The following is a 17,136-nucleotide window of genomic DNA, read 5'->3' as shown; positions in this document are numbered from 1 at the left end:
TATATGGATTGTTTAACTCTTATTGACATTATAAATCAATCGTGGTGAATATACGTTGGTGAATAACAAATACATTTAAATAAAATCAGATATATCAAAATACCTTATTAATGTCAAAGGGAAAACCGCTTTCTAAAAAATAATGCCAATTAAAAAAAAATTGCCAGGTGAAGTAAGTGTTTGCAATAATAAACACCCTCTTCAGGTCAGTATTTAGTAGATGCACCTTAGGTCTCAATCAGGCTTGCACATCTGGACACTACGAGTTTATGCCATTCTTCTTTGAGCCCTGTTAGGCCGTGCAGGGAACAGGTTTGAACAGCCAAGTCCAGACACAAATTGGATTAACGTCTGGGTTTTGACTCGGCCACTCCAGAGCATTCACCTTGTTGTCAGTAAACCGTTTCTGTGTAGACTGAATTAGATTGTCCTCCAGGATTGTCCTATATGTTGCAGCACTCATTTTACCCTCTACTTTTATAAGCCTTCCAGAGGCGACTGCCGAGAAGCATCCCCACAGTAAAATGCTGCCACCACTGTGTTTCACAGTGGGGATGGTGTGTTTGCAGTGATGTGAAGTGTTTGGTGTCCGCCAGACATAGCGTCTTGTCAGAAAAGCACCATTTTGGTCTCAACACCCCTTCTTTGACTTAGCCATGCAGTCGTGATTTAACATGAGTTTTCCTTAACAGTGGCTTTCTGCTTGCCACTCTCCCATCAAGCTTCGACTGGTGAAAAACAAGGCAACAGTCTCTCCCATCTCAGCTGCTGAAATTTGTAACTCCGTCAGAGTAGTCATCTGTGTTTTGTTGGTCTCTCTCACTAGTTTCCTTCTTGCATGGTCACTCCGTCTGTGGGGATGGCCTGTTCTAAGCAGATTTAGAGGTGCCATATTCCTTCTATTTCATGATAATAGATTTCACTGAACTCCGGGGGATGTTCAGTGCCTTGGATATTTTTTTTTGTATCCATCCCCTGACTTATGATTTTCAATGACCTGTTCTCTGAGTTGCTTGGAGTGTTCTTTTGTCTTCATGGTGTAATGATAGCCAGGAATACTGATTAACCAGTGAGTGGACTCACTCCAGACTCAAATGTCTTTATACCGCAATCACTTGAGACACATTCAATGCACTCAGGTGATCCCCATTTCACTAACGGGGACTACTAGCACCAAATGGCTTGACCTCTGTTCGATTGCTTGTAAAGGAGTTGAATATTTATGCAAACACGTAATTCACCTTACATACTTTTTTATATAATTGACATTACTTTCTAGAAACCTGTTTTCACTCTCACATTTACTAGATATATTTCTGAAATCTTTTGGTCAAAGTCGCCTACTTATATTGATTAATAATGTCAATAAAAGAATGAAACAGGCAAGGGGTGAATATTTTTTTACAGGCACTTTATAACTGGTATCTGCATCAGTACATATCAGGACAATATTTACTTGGGTAACTTCTAAAAATACAATTGTGATTCACTTTACATACCTTCAGCTCCCGTAGTGGTACCACTGAGTAATACAGTCATCCATCAGGACAAATTGTGCAACTAAAAATAGAAAAATTTAATTTAAGGGAAAGCTGTATGCTTTCCGTTAGTATAAATAAAAAAAAACCTCTTGATTAATCATTATCCCAAAGGGGCTGTTCAGTGGCAACCCCGACTTGCTTTAATTTCTAGAAGCAAGTCCAGTTACTACTAAGCAGCACTTTGGTAATGTTTTCAGATGTATTTTTGGACCAAAAGTACAAAACACAAAGGTATTCAGTTTACTTTTAAATATAACAAAGAGATGCATTGAATCCTGTCATTAGATAAGGTGGAAGCTGAGACTCCGTATTGTTCTAATCGCTCTTTGTACTTTTATTAATTATTAAAGTAGTTGATTATCTAAATATTTGCCAATTAGTATTCTGTTTTTATTCCATGTGTTAATTAACTAACCATGTGACCTCTAGCACAAGCATGAGTTGTATTAACATTGAGGTCAGTAATGACGCAATTGTTGAATAACAGCATTTCATTCCTGTCCCATCTACTTTCATTAGACCATAAGAGGTCCCACATGCTTCTCTACAGTAGACAGTGGTGTGCTAGGCGTTAGACCTGACCCATGGATGTGTCCACATTGTTAGCTCCCTGTGATGAGGTCTCCAGAGACGCAGACCTACTTATTAAGTTTGAATGAAGCAAGACGTTGGACTGGTTGTGACAGCACCGTGATAAGTATCAGCTCCCCGAGCTCCATGCACTGTTGATGGGCAGTAAGCAGCCAAAGTGGGCCATGTAGTAGACGGCCACGCATGGATTAATGGACCAACCAAGGTGCCATTGATCCCAAGTTCAGGCTTCTGTGACCCTGGAACATCATATGAGCACTTTGGTTTCACTGATCCCCATGCACTCTCTGCACTCTCTCTCTGCGAATAGCTGTAAACCTATTGAACTGCAGAGTCTATGTTGCATTGTGAAGTACTTTGTTTAAAGTGGAGCACTACTTTCACCCATTCCCTATTCTGTTTTTCCCTTACCTTACTCTAAGAATACATTTTTTTAAGAAACCCCTTTGAGTAGAAACAATGAAAACCTGAAACAAGTGCCCTGTTTCTGCATGAGTGTGACAATGGATTTGAGGACGTATAGTGGGATGTTCTCTAATCTAGATGGTGCAGATAAAAATAAAATAAAGAATACAAGTTGTGAAACCTTAGTTAAGTTCTAGAATAAATACATTCTATTCTAAAATAGTATTTTTATCAACATATTTAATGAAAATTCAGTACATTAGTACCAATGTTTCTACATCAGAAAATAATTACTTTAATTTTTGCACTGATAAAATTTATTATTTTACTGTAACTTCTTTTACACTCCTTGACCATTTCTGTTACTTCTGATGATGAAAGAACTGTCTTAGCTTTGCATTGTTATCTACATACATAGCAAATTTAAACCATATTCAATAAAAACTTATTGCATGGACCAACTATATTAAATAACTATGAAAAGTGTAGTTGAGAGGTGTGCATGTATCAATGTGGCACATGTTAAAGTAAAAGTAAGTAAGAACATTTTTTGTGCAAGGATTGATGCCCATTGAGAAATAGTCCAAGGTAGAAGAAACAAAACTATACAAAATACACAATATTTGGTAAAGATTGATGATTTTTGATTAGATGTTTTGCAAACATCAATATATTGAGACACATAATCTAGTTTATACATGAGTTAATCTTCAAATAAAGGAAATGTGACAGTTCAATCAGGACGACACTGTTCCCTCACTCCTCTCCACCTCTACTTTAATCTGCTGACTGAGGATGCCTTCCATTTGTTAACCAGTCAGGTTTCACTACAGCGTCAACAAAATACTCCTAATAGTTGTCAATATGTAAATCTGTTTCCTCTATCTGCTGTCAGCTCTCACTTCAATGCTGGCTGATGCACATGGCAAATCTATTTGTGATATTTTCCTTCCAACTACGATTAGCCATTGGTTGATGATTGACAATGAAGTTCTGCCAGAGACAACTTCCACTAGCTCGATGTTAGTGGAAGTTGTCTCTGGCAGAAATTCATTATGAATCAAAAGTGACAACTTCCACAGAGACTAGTAGAAGTTGCCTCACATGAGCACCCGCTTAGCTCAAAGAGATGCCCCCCGCCCCCCACCCTTTAGAAGAACTGGCTTTATTAACTTCACTAAAGGATCAAAGCATCACCGCTGCTCCTGCCCTTCCACTGCCAGCCCTCTGTGATCTGGCAAACCAGCCTGTTAGTTCTGATCTTCTTCCCTTCCAAGAAACGCTCCCTAGGTGTACAGACTCCCTGCCTGTGGATGAATAAGCTGCAAAAATTCAACCAAAAAGTTCACCCAAACTCCCCAGGCCAACAATAGGTCCACAGCTGTCCAGTATTCTCTAGCCTCTGCCGTCCCGGGTTGCCATACTAGGTAGGCTATACATTTCTAGGCAGGCTGTATTTCTTCTCCTAATCTGTATCCAGATTATGCAGAGATTTAAATATTGGCAAATGTATGATGCTTTTGATGTAGACAATAACGTTATTTGCTCTGTCTATCCTGAAAAGGCAAGAACTGTATTTTACCTTGTGCTAATCAGTGAGCTGAATTTAAAATTAGAAGGAAAGAAAATCCAAAACTATCACAAATCAATTTCCAGCAAAGCCACTCTCCACATGTCAATTCAACACTCACATAGACTGGTCTGTAGTGAACAAAAATCTTGGCTAGGCTCTCAAGCTGATTTCTGTGCCACCGAGCCTCCTCATTTCCCCAGCCCAGCCCCGACAGCTGAGGGCGTCAGATGCATGTGTTCAACAACATGCCCATTTTCAATCATTTTAATCTAAGTGTTAGTACATCCCCAAATTGGGTTTTCTTTCACATCTGCAGCTCTTGTAAAGAGCCTCATCCTAAATCAGCGAATGACCAATTGTATTTCAAAAACATCTTGACTAAACATTCGCCCACTCCAATAAACACACAGGCACTTGTTTCTGAAATGTCATCTCATCCTGATTCTATTCTATTACACACAGGTTTATCTCAGGAATTTCGTGTAGATGTTATTTCATCACAAAACTACTTGCGTCCAAAGATTTTCAAAGATTCAACTTTAAACAATGCCAAAACGGGGTCTCAATTATTAGAGAAAGAACTGGATGGAGGATATTCAATAAGCCATTTTTGTTCTTTTCCATTTTCTATTTTTCCCATCAGTGCCATCAGGATTGCCACAACAAAATACTTTGGGAATTAAAGACTAATCTTTGATCTGTCAGCTCCGTACTCCAGTCCAATCCCAAGCATCAACAGTGTAATTCCACCTCTTCAGAGGTGGTGGAGGAAGTGTCCTTGAGCAAGACACTGAACCCCAACTTAGTTGCTCCCGGTGAGCGTTGGCCAGCTGCATAGCCATCGGTGTATGAGTGTGCGTCTTTGTGAGTGTGAATGGGTGAATAAGAAGCAGTGTAAAGGATTTTGAGTGCCAATAGGTAGAAAAGTGCTATTTAAGTGCAAACCATTATTTTGGCCTCAAAACTATATTTCATAATTCTCATTTTAGTGTTCACTAAATAATAATGTACACTTTAAAATTCTAAGTATGTATAAGTACATATAGGATAGTTTATATCTGTCTTAAGCAGTTGCTGTCTACTATCCAGTTCAACTGTTGTCACAATATTGGATCTTTAGTTTTTAATCTTTATTATGCTCATAATTATGGGTCAGTTGTTAACATACAACCTACCAATAAGCCCATAGGTAAATTATCACCTCTAAAATCTGCCTCAAATTAGCTGGATCTTGTCTGTGCGTGAAAAAAGGCATGAAAAATCCAACTTTAACCACTGAAAAAACGCACATTAATGTACTGACTCTTAAAAACACCTCAAGAGAGTGTTACTGTTTAAAACAGATTTATTGTCCAGATTGAAGGTGACCAGCTTAACTCCAATTACTGAAGAGGTTGCAGCTTGGTTGCATGTAGAATGGCCACAAAATTGCAATATTATTTATTATATCTATTCAGATATACAGTATGTAACTTCTACTCGTTGGGCTGCCATATTTGCTGTGGATATCCACTGTCCCGCTGAGAGATTCCTATAATCATTTGACTTGTCTTTGTCAACCCCCTGGGCAAAACTTTCATTTGCAAAGAAGAATTTTCATATCTATTGTTCAGGTTTTACTGAGTGAAATTGCTCCAGATTAATTTAGATGGCCAAATAAAATTTGGGTCCAAATGTGACTGGAACCAAAGTTACTGACTAATGTTCAATAATCAATCCCATGAAAGATTTGGGTTTTTTAAAATTTCTGCCTTTTTAGTTTTCTTTCATAATAGCTGAATTTGTCTTATATACAGCTGTGGCTGTTCTGTGGAAAGGTCATGTTTTTTGTTTTTGTTTTTTTTTTTTAATCAAATTCTGCACTGAATGATTTGTTTTTTTGTGCAAGGCTACACTACAGGATGAAGAATCACTTAAATAATAACACAACCTTGACAGCAACGTGACAATTTAGACAGTAAATAAATGTGCAATAACTAAAACTAAAAATATCTTAAATCGCCTCTATATCACAGAGTTAATTGCTTATTTTTTTCTTCCGTCAAGAGTCGGACATTGCATTACAGTAAATACTGCGTAATGTAAAGAAAAAAGTTTTATCAACTAATGTATACACTGGCATTTTCTCACATTTTACTATTTGAATTCATGCCATTTTCCAAATGTGTAAACTAGATGTATGTAGTGGCTTGATGTTTGTTATCTTTGCAAATGTTTCCTCATACTGTCCATTGTCCATCTCCCACTGTGCATTCGAGTGAGGCAAAATTATTAAGAAACAACAAGAAAACTGTGTGGCTAACCTTCAGCATATGAACAGCATGGTGTTCAGTCATACCAAAATAAAGCTTCATGATAATGATTTAATGTTGGTCTGCATTTTCTGCACGTTCTAGCGGTGACAGCACACTAAACAGAGCAGAACACCTCCAGACGGCTACATGTGGGGGTGATGCAGTATGCTGTGTGTTTGTGTGTGTGTGTGTGTGGATGGGTGGGGGTTATGCCTCCTCCCAGTGTTGTCAAGGTGAATCTTTTATGAATTCCTGTGGTTTGGTTCTCCTAGCTCGATTCAGCCATGTGCTTAAAATAACCTTGTTTGTCCAGAAGGGTCTACTTATTGGCATCTGCATTGGAGCACAGTATAAACAGTAGTTTCTGTTAAAGCACTTTAGCAATGTGTCTGCTGTATTAGCAGTGCTAGCAAGTCTCTTGGAGCTGTGAATAAATGCAGACGTAATCTAAACAATTTTGAAGGCTTGAAATAATCCATGCCAATGCATTTTATATTAGTAAAATCAATAGGTAACTGCTATTGAGCACTAAAGGTTACATAAATCAAGCAAATATTCCCATATTTTTTAAAACCCTTAGTAAATTTGGAGGTATTTCCTTCATTATTATTATTTTTATTATTAAGATTGTTGTCTTTATCCTTGCAATTTCACACTGATATTTCAGTGTTGGACAGTGTTTTGTTCTCCAAACTATTACCTATTTTCATTTCAAATGGTTCCAAACATCCGATTGGGACATTATCACAGCATTCAGTGGTTCTTATCAGTTCTTAGCAGCCCATTGTTTTTGTTCAGTAGGTGACCTACTACCTTCAAGTAGGTTCAGTATGTTCTTATAATGTGCTGTGGTGCACACACCTTATCACGGTTCTAATAATTCAATAATTCCATCTGAACTGGGAGCTGGTTCCACAGGAGAGGAGCTTGATAGCTGAAGGCTCTGCCTCCCATTCTACCTTTGGAAATTCTGGAAACCACAAGTAAACCTGCATTCTGAGATCAAAGTGGTCTACTGGGATGATATGGAACTATGAGGTCTTTTATATATGATGGACCCTGACCATTCAGAGCTTTAAATGTAAGAAGCAGGGTTTTAAATTCTATTCTAAATTTAATGGGAAGCCAATGGAGAGAAGCTAGTAAGGTTGAAATATGAGCTCTCTTGCTAGTTCCAGTCAGCACTCTGGCTGCAGCATTTTGGATTAATTGCAATGGAAATTTATGGATTGATTGCTAATAATGTTGCCTAAAGAAGAGATGTATAAAGTAAAAAGTATTGGTTCTAACACAGAGCCTTGTGGAACTCCATAGCTAACCTCCGTGTGCATGGAGGATTCAGGAGATCGTTGGTGACTTTTACCAGTGCTGTTTCTGTACTATGATGAACTCTAAATGCTGACTGAAAGTCTTCATACAAATTATTCCTATAAATGTGGTCACATATTTGTTTTGCAATTACTTTTCAAGGGTTTTAGAAATAAAGGGGAGATTAGATATCAGTCTGTAATTGGCCAAAAAACCTGGTCAAGACAGGGTTTTTTAAGTAATGGTTTAATTACAGCTGCCTTATAGGCCTGTGGTACATGGTCTGTTTCTAAAGATAGATTGATGATATCTAATATGAACGTATCTATTAAGGGTAAAGCTCCCTTGAGCAGCTTAGTTGGAATAGGGTCTAGCAGACAGGTTGTTGGTTTAGATGATGTAATAATTGAAGTTAACTCAGAGAGATCTATGGGTAAAAAGCAGTCTAACAGGGAGTGGGGCCTTATTGATGATTCTAGCAAAGTTGTACATGAAGATCTATCTGTAATATTTGGGGGGAGAATCTGGTGAATTCTTTCTCTAATAGCTACAATTTTATTCATAAAGAAAGTCATGAAGTCTTTGCTGCTTAGAGTTAAGCAGTGATAAATGCATAGCTACAGCCACCCTGTTAAGTTTAGGCACAGACTACATAGTTTAAACTACACTATGCTATTTAAACTAGCTAGTTCTAGAATGAGACTCAAAATCAATCCACTCTGCTCTGCCCAGCCCCACCTCTCCCTCTTCTACTGTCTGATACTCTCTGCTATGCTCCTTACTTTTTGAAGCAAATATTTCTGCACTACTGCCAGTGCTATTCCATGAATTCATGGGTGGCGTCAGGTTTTGGAACATATTTCTACCAAAAATGAATTTAAAAAAAGTTCCTTACTGTAGCTTTACAGTTAGGCAACATGACCACTTGGGTTTAGCCACAAAAAGATCAGAGTTAGGTTTAAATAAAGGTTGTGATTTAGGTGAATGTCTTGGAGGAATTACTGAATAGACCCACTGGGCACAGCCCCAGGAAGTCAGGGGACTCATAGGCCTGTCGTTGTTCATATTTCTTGTTTGAAAAAGCTGAGTTAGACGACAAAATTACCAGAAAGAGATGCATGGCAATGCCAACAGGATGCAAAGTGGCTCATAAATTACCCCCGGCTGTACCCAAGCTCCTATTTTCTCATAATCCATTTATGGTTAAAAAACTAAACTGCAAACACCTACTGTAAGTTCCAAGTGGGAAACAAACTTCAAAGGCCTTTTGTCAACCACACATCTCTATGTGGACTTTCTCTTTCTTCACACTGCAGCACCAACAGCCTATTTTATTTACTGATGACAATGACCCAATTTAACAGGAGGTGAAAGGTTGTCTACTGAACCATAGTCTGGGGCTGATAGCAACTGATATTAGTCAATTGAATGTTCCAACAATTCCATCCTTTATTACTTAATATAAAAGCACAAAAATCTCCTCTTTAATGTAAAAAAACAAAACAAAAGAAAACTATGCTATTAATTATTTAGTTACCATACACATAATATTTCTAATGGGATGAAAATATCCCGAATTGTCACTTGAAGGGCAATTTAAGGCAAAGTTGCAAATACAAATAAAGATGAAAAGACGGATTAATGATCAGTCTGTGGTTTGCTGACAATACCATGAACATTTAGAACAATCAAAAAGAAGATCTAATTAAATATAACTATAAGTGTAAAGCTTCTCCAACTTCTATTTGTTTTACATACAGTACAGGCAAGTGGCAAGCAGTACTGGAGAAAACAATCATAGTTTGTGCTGGGCAGTGGATCTACCAGTGTTCTCCAGTCCACCTGATCCAGGTGCTTGCAGTTCAAAGAAACACAGAGAACACCCTCTCTGCGGTATAAAAGTTATAACAGACATTGACAGACATTTGCAGGGGCCATTGTCTTTTATTACCTATTATGTTTGTTTAAGAATCAAAGTCAAAAACTGGTTGATTGCCAAGGTCTTTACATACTCTACACAGAAGCCATGTGATGCAAAACTAGTGATAGTGTACAAAATGAGATATCACAGAAGTCAAGGAATGTGCCTAATTGAATATAAATGGTTATGAGAAGAGATAAACTAACATAATTTCTTGTCCCACTGAAAACTGTCAGATACTTCCTAACACTGCTTATACTGTGGACACTCATTCTTCTGTTAGTGGGTGGACCTGGACCTTGTTGGTGAGGCCAACAGCAATCGGTAGGAAACTGTTCTTGTGGTATGAGGTTGTGGTGCTTATGTTGCGCAGCCTTTTGCCTGGAGTTTCTCAAAAGCTTCTGTTTTATTTACAGATTTTATATATATATATATATATATATATATATATATATATTCTTAAGGCAATGATATACTTACTGACTTTATAGGCAATTACAAATGTGATTGGTCTGAATAGACCTAGTTGGTCCTGGTCAGTGCCACGTTTTTCTCTGCTTAAGTTCAAAGCTGTTATGGCTGCATCATGTCCCAAGGTTGTCAATTTTCCACCTGGTGACTACAAAAATGTTATCTAGCTGACAAAGGGATGCAGATAAATGAAAGTATTTAAAGTACTTTCAAATGGTGTCATTATCTCATCACAGACAAGTTCAGTTTACAGTTTTATGTCTCTACATGCAGGGCCAGCTGTGGGGAGCAGGCCAGATTCTTATTTACTCAATCAGCTTTTCAGTGGCTAAAATTGCAGATTTTTTGGAAAGACTAAAATCTGCCCCTTCTCAGTGAGGAGAGACAGCTACTGACTTCAGGCATAATGAGATGCGGGCTCTTGATTAAAATCCTGTCTGATTTGAGAGTGTAATTGAACATGTTGCAGATAGCGCAATTGTGCTATCGACAGGCTACTCTGCGAGGGCATGATGGTAAGTCATCCTCTGCATGCTCAAAGCTCTAAGTCATTATAGTAAGAGAAATCAGGGCACTTTTTATTGATTATTCAGTTCTTAAAAAAAATAGTGGAAAAAAAACAATAACAATGCCAAACTAATTATCATATATAATCTGTTCAATGGGGTTCATCATTTGAAACAGCTGAGGTGAGATCTGCCAAAAATAACTGTAATTAAAATCTCACTTTAGTTTTTCGTTTGAACGCTATATGTATATGTTGAATAGACACTAAAAGGCAAACATTGTGTCTGCCCATTTACATGTTTGGGCTCTTGCATGGCTGAAAATGAAGTAGGCATGTATTTAATTTTTTTTTTTTTGTTGTTGTTCCAAAGCCCCAGGCAAATGGCTTATCATTGACATAAGTCATTTACATAAGAAGCATTCTTTTTTAGAAGGTTTGGCCAAGTGTTGAGTACGCTTCATTACCCAATGAAGCCAAGTCAAAGGTTAAAGGCACAATTTACAATTCACCTTTCAAGAGCAGCTTTTGCATTGTGCTTCCAAATAACGAGTCTCATATCAGACATAAATGTGAGCATGAAGAAAAATGCTTAGAAGATGACTTTATGAAGACAGGAATCTGACTTAGAGACAGGGGTGGGCGAGGACACAAATTTTAGCTTTGATCAAATACTAAGTAACCACAGGCCAGGACTGCTGATATCTGAAACTGCCTCCAATATGTTTTGCTCTCGAATGCAAAAATGTGCTCTCGTGTAAGACAGACGACTATTTCATAATTTATTAAGTTCATTCTTGGTTCCATTAAGTTACATCAGAACACTTTATAATCACTGACAATTAATCTGAGCGTGTTATGGACAAACTAAAACATATCTTACCATGGCTACTCTATATGTAAATAAAACAGCATTTGTTTTTTCTCATCTGATCAAAGCTGAGCATTGTTCTGCTGAGTCTACAAACATTCGCATGTATTGCTGTGGATTAACAACCTAATGTGGTGTGAAATCAGTTTATAGGAGCTACACTGTAGATTTAGGTTCAAACTATAGATGGAATTTCCATGGATGATTCTCTCTGCAACAGATGGTGAAACATTATAGCTGCAAGAATCAACACTGTCACTTTGAGCATTTGATTGGCATTAGCATTTAGCTCAAAGTCCTACAACAGCTTTGTTACCCTTTCACCATTCAAATTCTGTTTCTTACACCCCTTTTAAGCAATTCCAAAATGACTTTGTAGGAATTTAATATATGACGAAATCAAAGTTATGACTGTATCAGATATACTGCTCAAACCACAGAGACTAAATTAGTCAAGAGTGGCTTTATTTGAAGGCAGTGCATATCAGTACAACTTTGAAGTGGCGTGCTGATATGGGGCATGTTAAAATGTCGACATGTTAATGTGAGAGAAAAGTTTCAAGTGTGAAAAGATAAAAAGGCCACTGAAATGATCTGACCCACGTACCAGGGTTTGTGAAATGAGCATGAAATCATAAGTGCCGATTACCGTATGTGTTGTGGGCTCTAATGTGAAAATTGTGTTCTTCCCCCATGATAGGGCTGTGTGAACTGGGGACACACAGTACAGTGGATTCTAATTCTGCAAACACATGGAAAGTCATTGTAAATCATGTGTAAAATGGGAAACAATAAAAGCTTGAAATTTTAGAAACACAAGAAGTCATGATGTGTCAAACGTAGAGGAGATATTTTACATTGTGTACTTTCTGCATCAGAAATCTATGTTAAAGCTAAAGTAGAATTGACACCTTTTGCAAGTGGTAGCACACCCAATGAATATGCCTGTGCTTGTCCCGCCGTTACTTCAGTGTTGGCCTCACCACAGATTCGCAGCCTATAAGATTTTTTTGTGTCATCTGTTCACAGGTGCTTCCGGGTTTCCATAGCACATCAAGAGAGTCGGCTACAGTCATTGAACCAATACTGCATCTAAAATTACTGCTCATAAAGCTGCGTATGTAATATTCACTTCAATTCAATGTTGGCCACTTTGTAAAGAGTCAGTTTGGTCTCATGGTTTGTTTCGACATAGGACTAACAAAGAAAAAGAAAAGTAGTAGAAGTAACTCTGGTGAAGCCAAACTATCAAGGGGTGATGCTGGTGTTGCACATAGTTTAAAAATGTCTGTCTATCTAGGCACATTGTCATTAAACTGCTAGTATAAGCAATTTAATGACAATCCAATTAGCAGTTTTCAATATGTGTTCTTTTAATTCGTCAATTTGAATAAATAGATGGCCATCTCCATGTAGGATTTGCCCATTAGCCGTGCATTACATTAACATTAATTCCAATAATACATAGCTGAACAATTTGGTTGAGGTCAAGATTAAATCCCCCAGAAAATAATGAATATAGTTTTTTTTTTCTAGAAACACACTCACATTGTCATAGATTGTTCATATTTCATTGCACCCTACAGCTGTTTAGACCCTCTCTAGTCACTTCCTGGGAATTAATAACAATCGTGTTTTTACATTTATCCAATATATGTTGCCTATACACCACTGTAGCTTAGGAGGTCAAGCAGTTGTCCACCAATCCCAGGGGTTTGATTTCCAGCTCCTCCTGTTACATGTAAAAATGTCCTTAAGCAGGACACCAAACCCCTACACTAGACAGGTTGCTAGTCTATCTCAGAAAAACATACGGTAGATAGACAACCATTCACAGTCACATTAATGCCTACAAGCAATTTAGAGTCACCAATTACCCTAACGTGCATGTGTTTGGATTGTGGGAGGTAATTGGAGAACCCGGAAAAAAACCCACACAAGCACAAGGGAGAACCTGCAGACTCCAGACAGAAAGGCCGCAGTCAGTCAGGGATTCAAAACCAGGTCCATCTAGCTGTGAGGCAGAGTACGAGACCATTTACCGAATAAAAACGTTAAGCACTTTATTGCCATTATTTTCTTAATCATTTGTAGTTGACAAATAGCTTGAACCACCACTAGTTCTGCCCATTACTGTGTGGTTGACAGCACTGCTAGATGACAAGGTCTGCGGAGGCCCCGTTTGCTGCTTGTAAAAAAACATGTCAAAGCAAAGGCCAGAGCCTTTACTAAAAAGATCATGACTATTGTTCACTCAAAACAACAAGTGGAGCCACACGGACCAGCTTAAATAATCACTGAATTGAATGAAATGGTATTTCTGCCAATAACACGTAATCGGTGTGGTAGTGCACTGGCCATCTGGCATACAAATAAAAAATGGGCAGACACATCTGTGACTAGTGGATCAGTGGAGCTCTATGCCTATCTGGTATTCAGAGCGTTTGTGATCTGTCTCTGGGCGGCCTCCGAAAAATACACAAATTGCGTTGGGGTGACTATTAAAGGACACCTTCAGTGATTTTAAACGTTTTCTTTTGGCTCTAGTTCGGGTAATACATGTACATAAATACTATGATACGTCCCTCTGGCTTCCCTAAATTAAAATATTTCCCTTCTTCTAGCTGAAAACTGCCTCCAGATGACATCATTTGGAGGAACCTTTAGTTTAGATTATTGCTCACACAGATGACATCATCTTAGCTCCTAATGATGAAAAATTCCTTCGAGTGATGCCATCTGGAGAGTCAGGGAACTCAGAAATCTGTGGGACAGTCTCTGTAGGGGGACTCTCATGGTTATGTTTGGAACAATGGGATTTTCAGACACTTATGATAAAGTGTAGACACAAAAATAAGAACGTTAGGTTTAAGGGGGAGATAGTGTAGTGGGTTAAATATGAAAACAGGAGTCAAATCTTTGTCTGTCGGGCTCAAAGTCCTGTGTAATGTCACCCACCCATGTAGCCTGGACAGAATATGTCAACTCCTAATTGCATCACCACTGAAGCTCTAGTGGTAGCAGTCGTAACTAGAGCCACTAGATGTCCCCAATGTGCCCTGTGTCGCTCAGAATAACTGTGCCAGTTGGTAGGTACAGTAGGCAGTATGGGCTGATAATGACATTGATTTCGGTAAAACACAATGACACTCAGAGAGCAAATTGCTAAATTTCAAAAGGCTCATAGAAATAACATATGACAACTAAAAGTAACAGAGGATTTGACAGACACTTTATGGTTAAGTTAGTTTTACTGTTGTGATGTATCCATCAATCCACAGGCTTATATGTAGGAAGGAACAGTAATGTGGAGAAGAGAAGATGTATGACCTCATAATGTCCCCAAATATACACCTACCAGTGATAGGCCAAGCATGAACAATGGAAAGGTGGAGAAAACATTGTAGAAGATTTGTTTTATGCTGAGATGACTTTAAAAATGCAGTAATGCTCCTTCAGTTGAAAAAGGACCAGTTTCCAAATGTGTCACAATCTCGTAATGCAGCTCAAGTGACCAAATGCAATCATGTTATTACCTGGACGATTTGCCGGTATAGTTCAGTGAGTAGATTTAATGGCTTGTGATGTACAGTATCTATCTTTTCCTGCTGCTTACACACTGCCCACAGCATAGTTGTTTCATTGTCTCTGACACCACCTCTATTTGTCTGTGTCCCTCTATTTCTCTGTATGCTTTTCGATTAGCCACCATTCAATCTTTTATTTGCAAAAGCATTAGCATTTTATCTATACTGCTTTACTTTTGACCATGTCAGAAAAAAAAAAAAAAAGCAGATATTGTGGGTGCTGTGTTTGAGAAAACAGTGCCAAGATGGTTTGAGCATGCCGCTCATACAGGCCGTGATGCTGATCCCAGCCTGCTGTAATGGCTCCAGGCCATTAATCCTCCCTGTCGTTTCAGATGACATGTGCTTTTAAACAAGGAAAATGACCTGCCCACATAACTTATACAGCCGCCTCACCACTCCTTCTGCAAGTCTGTGGCTTAGTGCCATACCATTTTCTCTGTCTAGTCTATCATCATCGCTGCAGTTAGAATCTACATTAAAGGTTCTCATAGCCTTTGTAGTCCAATTTTTCACATGTATTCATTAGAATAACAATGCAGATAAAGATACAAAGTAACCACAGTTCGGATTGATGTGTTTAAGGCCATGATTCTTTGATTTAAATAAAGAAAAGCTTAAAACATATACCCTCAGCATCAAAAACCACCATGACTGAAAGGCTGAATAAAATGAGGTGCCATTCGTGGCTGTTTTTCAAGAACAAAAATCTAATGTCAACAGTGTTATTTTAAAAAAATTGCATGCATATAAAATAATTCAACTGAATTTTAGGTCGCCACGGACTTGATCGACTGTTGGGTCGATTATGCATGTGATTCGGCGGTGACGACTGGTTGGACCTAGTTGGTTCTGGTCAGTGCCAGTCCGGCTCAGTCGGGACCAACAGTTGGCAGAGTCAATCGTTAAGTGTGCGCTGTGTAAAAATTCTAGTCTTTAGTCTTAAGACCCAATGTCTGCCAGTTTATTTTACCTTCATTTCCCTCCGTAAGATCTATAGTCCACATTGTCCTGGCCATCTGTGATGTTGGTGCTTTTTTTAATCATTTCGTCTTTTACAAAGTCCAATTTCCAGATTGCTGCCGTATTTGTTTTGGCAAAAAAAGCATCCTTGAATATCCTGCTCTCTTGGGATGTGGGGGTTTTCCTATGTCCAGAATGTCCAGTCGTTCCCAACTAGTTGTTAAGTGTGTTTCCCCCAGTTTACTCAGTCATCACGTGTGTGCTACTTCCAGACTGTCAGACACCAGAAATCTGTGATATTGTGTGATTTTAATGCCCACTCTTTGACAGTCTTTGCCAGTCCTTGGGTGTGTCCCCAGCTTAAGACGAAAACACAAAATACAGCTGGAAGATACTGGAAAAATTCTCCAGAATATGTCATCAGGAGGTGAGAGATGTTTTATGATCAAGAAGCCTGAATTGGTATTTTTTTTTTGTCATACGAGGGCTGGTAAGGTCTCTCGTGCAGTTATATTGATTGACATCAGTTTAGACAGTTTTTATAAGGGTATTTGCAGGTCATTGATCTGGCAGGAAAAAAAGACTCTTGGCACATTCTCACCAAAACAACCACCATGTCTGGCAATGATGTGTTTTCTGAAACAGGGAGGCATCAAACACATTTACACCACAAAAGCTCAATGGCCAGAAGCACCTCGGCACACCCCAGCAAGTGGTTTTAGTTATCTGGTCACAATCCATCTCGGTTGTGGTTGTTTGCATGTGCATTTGGAGCTGTTAGACGCATTTTAATATGTGAAAAAGTGTAAAATGCGTCATTAAGGATGGAAATACATGAGGTGACTCTCTGCTGATACTATGTTTTTCTCCAAAGCCACACAGGTCAGCCCATCAGAACTGCAAGATGTGTTTCAGGAGACCTCCTCCAATATCTTCCAGATCAACGCCAATGGTAAAAAGACAATTCATGGTCAAAACTTATCTTGTGCTGTATGCATGTGCGTATCTGTCCTGAATGAAACTGAAGCCTCTAGTTGCTCCTGTGTGTGTGTGTGTGTGTGTGTGTGTGTGTGTGTGTGTGTGTGTGTGTGTGTGTGTGTGTAAAC

The 17,136-nt window shown here is 38.5% G+C and overlaps 1 protein-coding gene across 1 annotated transcript in view; it reads left to right on the top strand.

Moving 5' to 3' along the window:
• Positions 1 to 17,136, top strand: part of tsnare1 (T-SNARE Domain Containing 1) — a 153,865-nt gene that overhangs the window by 46,908 nt on the left and 89,821 nt on the right. Inside the window, exon 3 of the mRNA XM_067511473.1 lies at positions 16,905 to 16,982. Coding sequence (XP_067367574.1) covers positions 16,905 to 16,982 — 78 coding nt within the window. The remainder of the gene's footprint in view (positions 1 to 16,904; positions 16,983 to 17,136) is intronic.

This window comes from Channa argus, chromosome 7 (assembly GCF_033026475.1).
Source record: "Channa argus isolate prfri chromosome 7, Channa argus male v1.0, whole genome shotgun sequence".
NCBI classification, from domain to species: Eukaryota; Metazoa; Chordata; class Actinopteri; order Anabantiformes; family Channidae; genus Channa; species Channa argus.
Note: the sequence above shows the minus strand (reverse complement) of the source record. Positions and strands in the feature narration are given on the sequence as shown.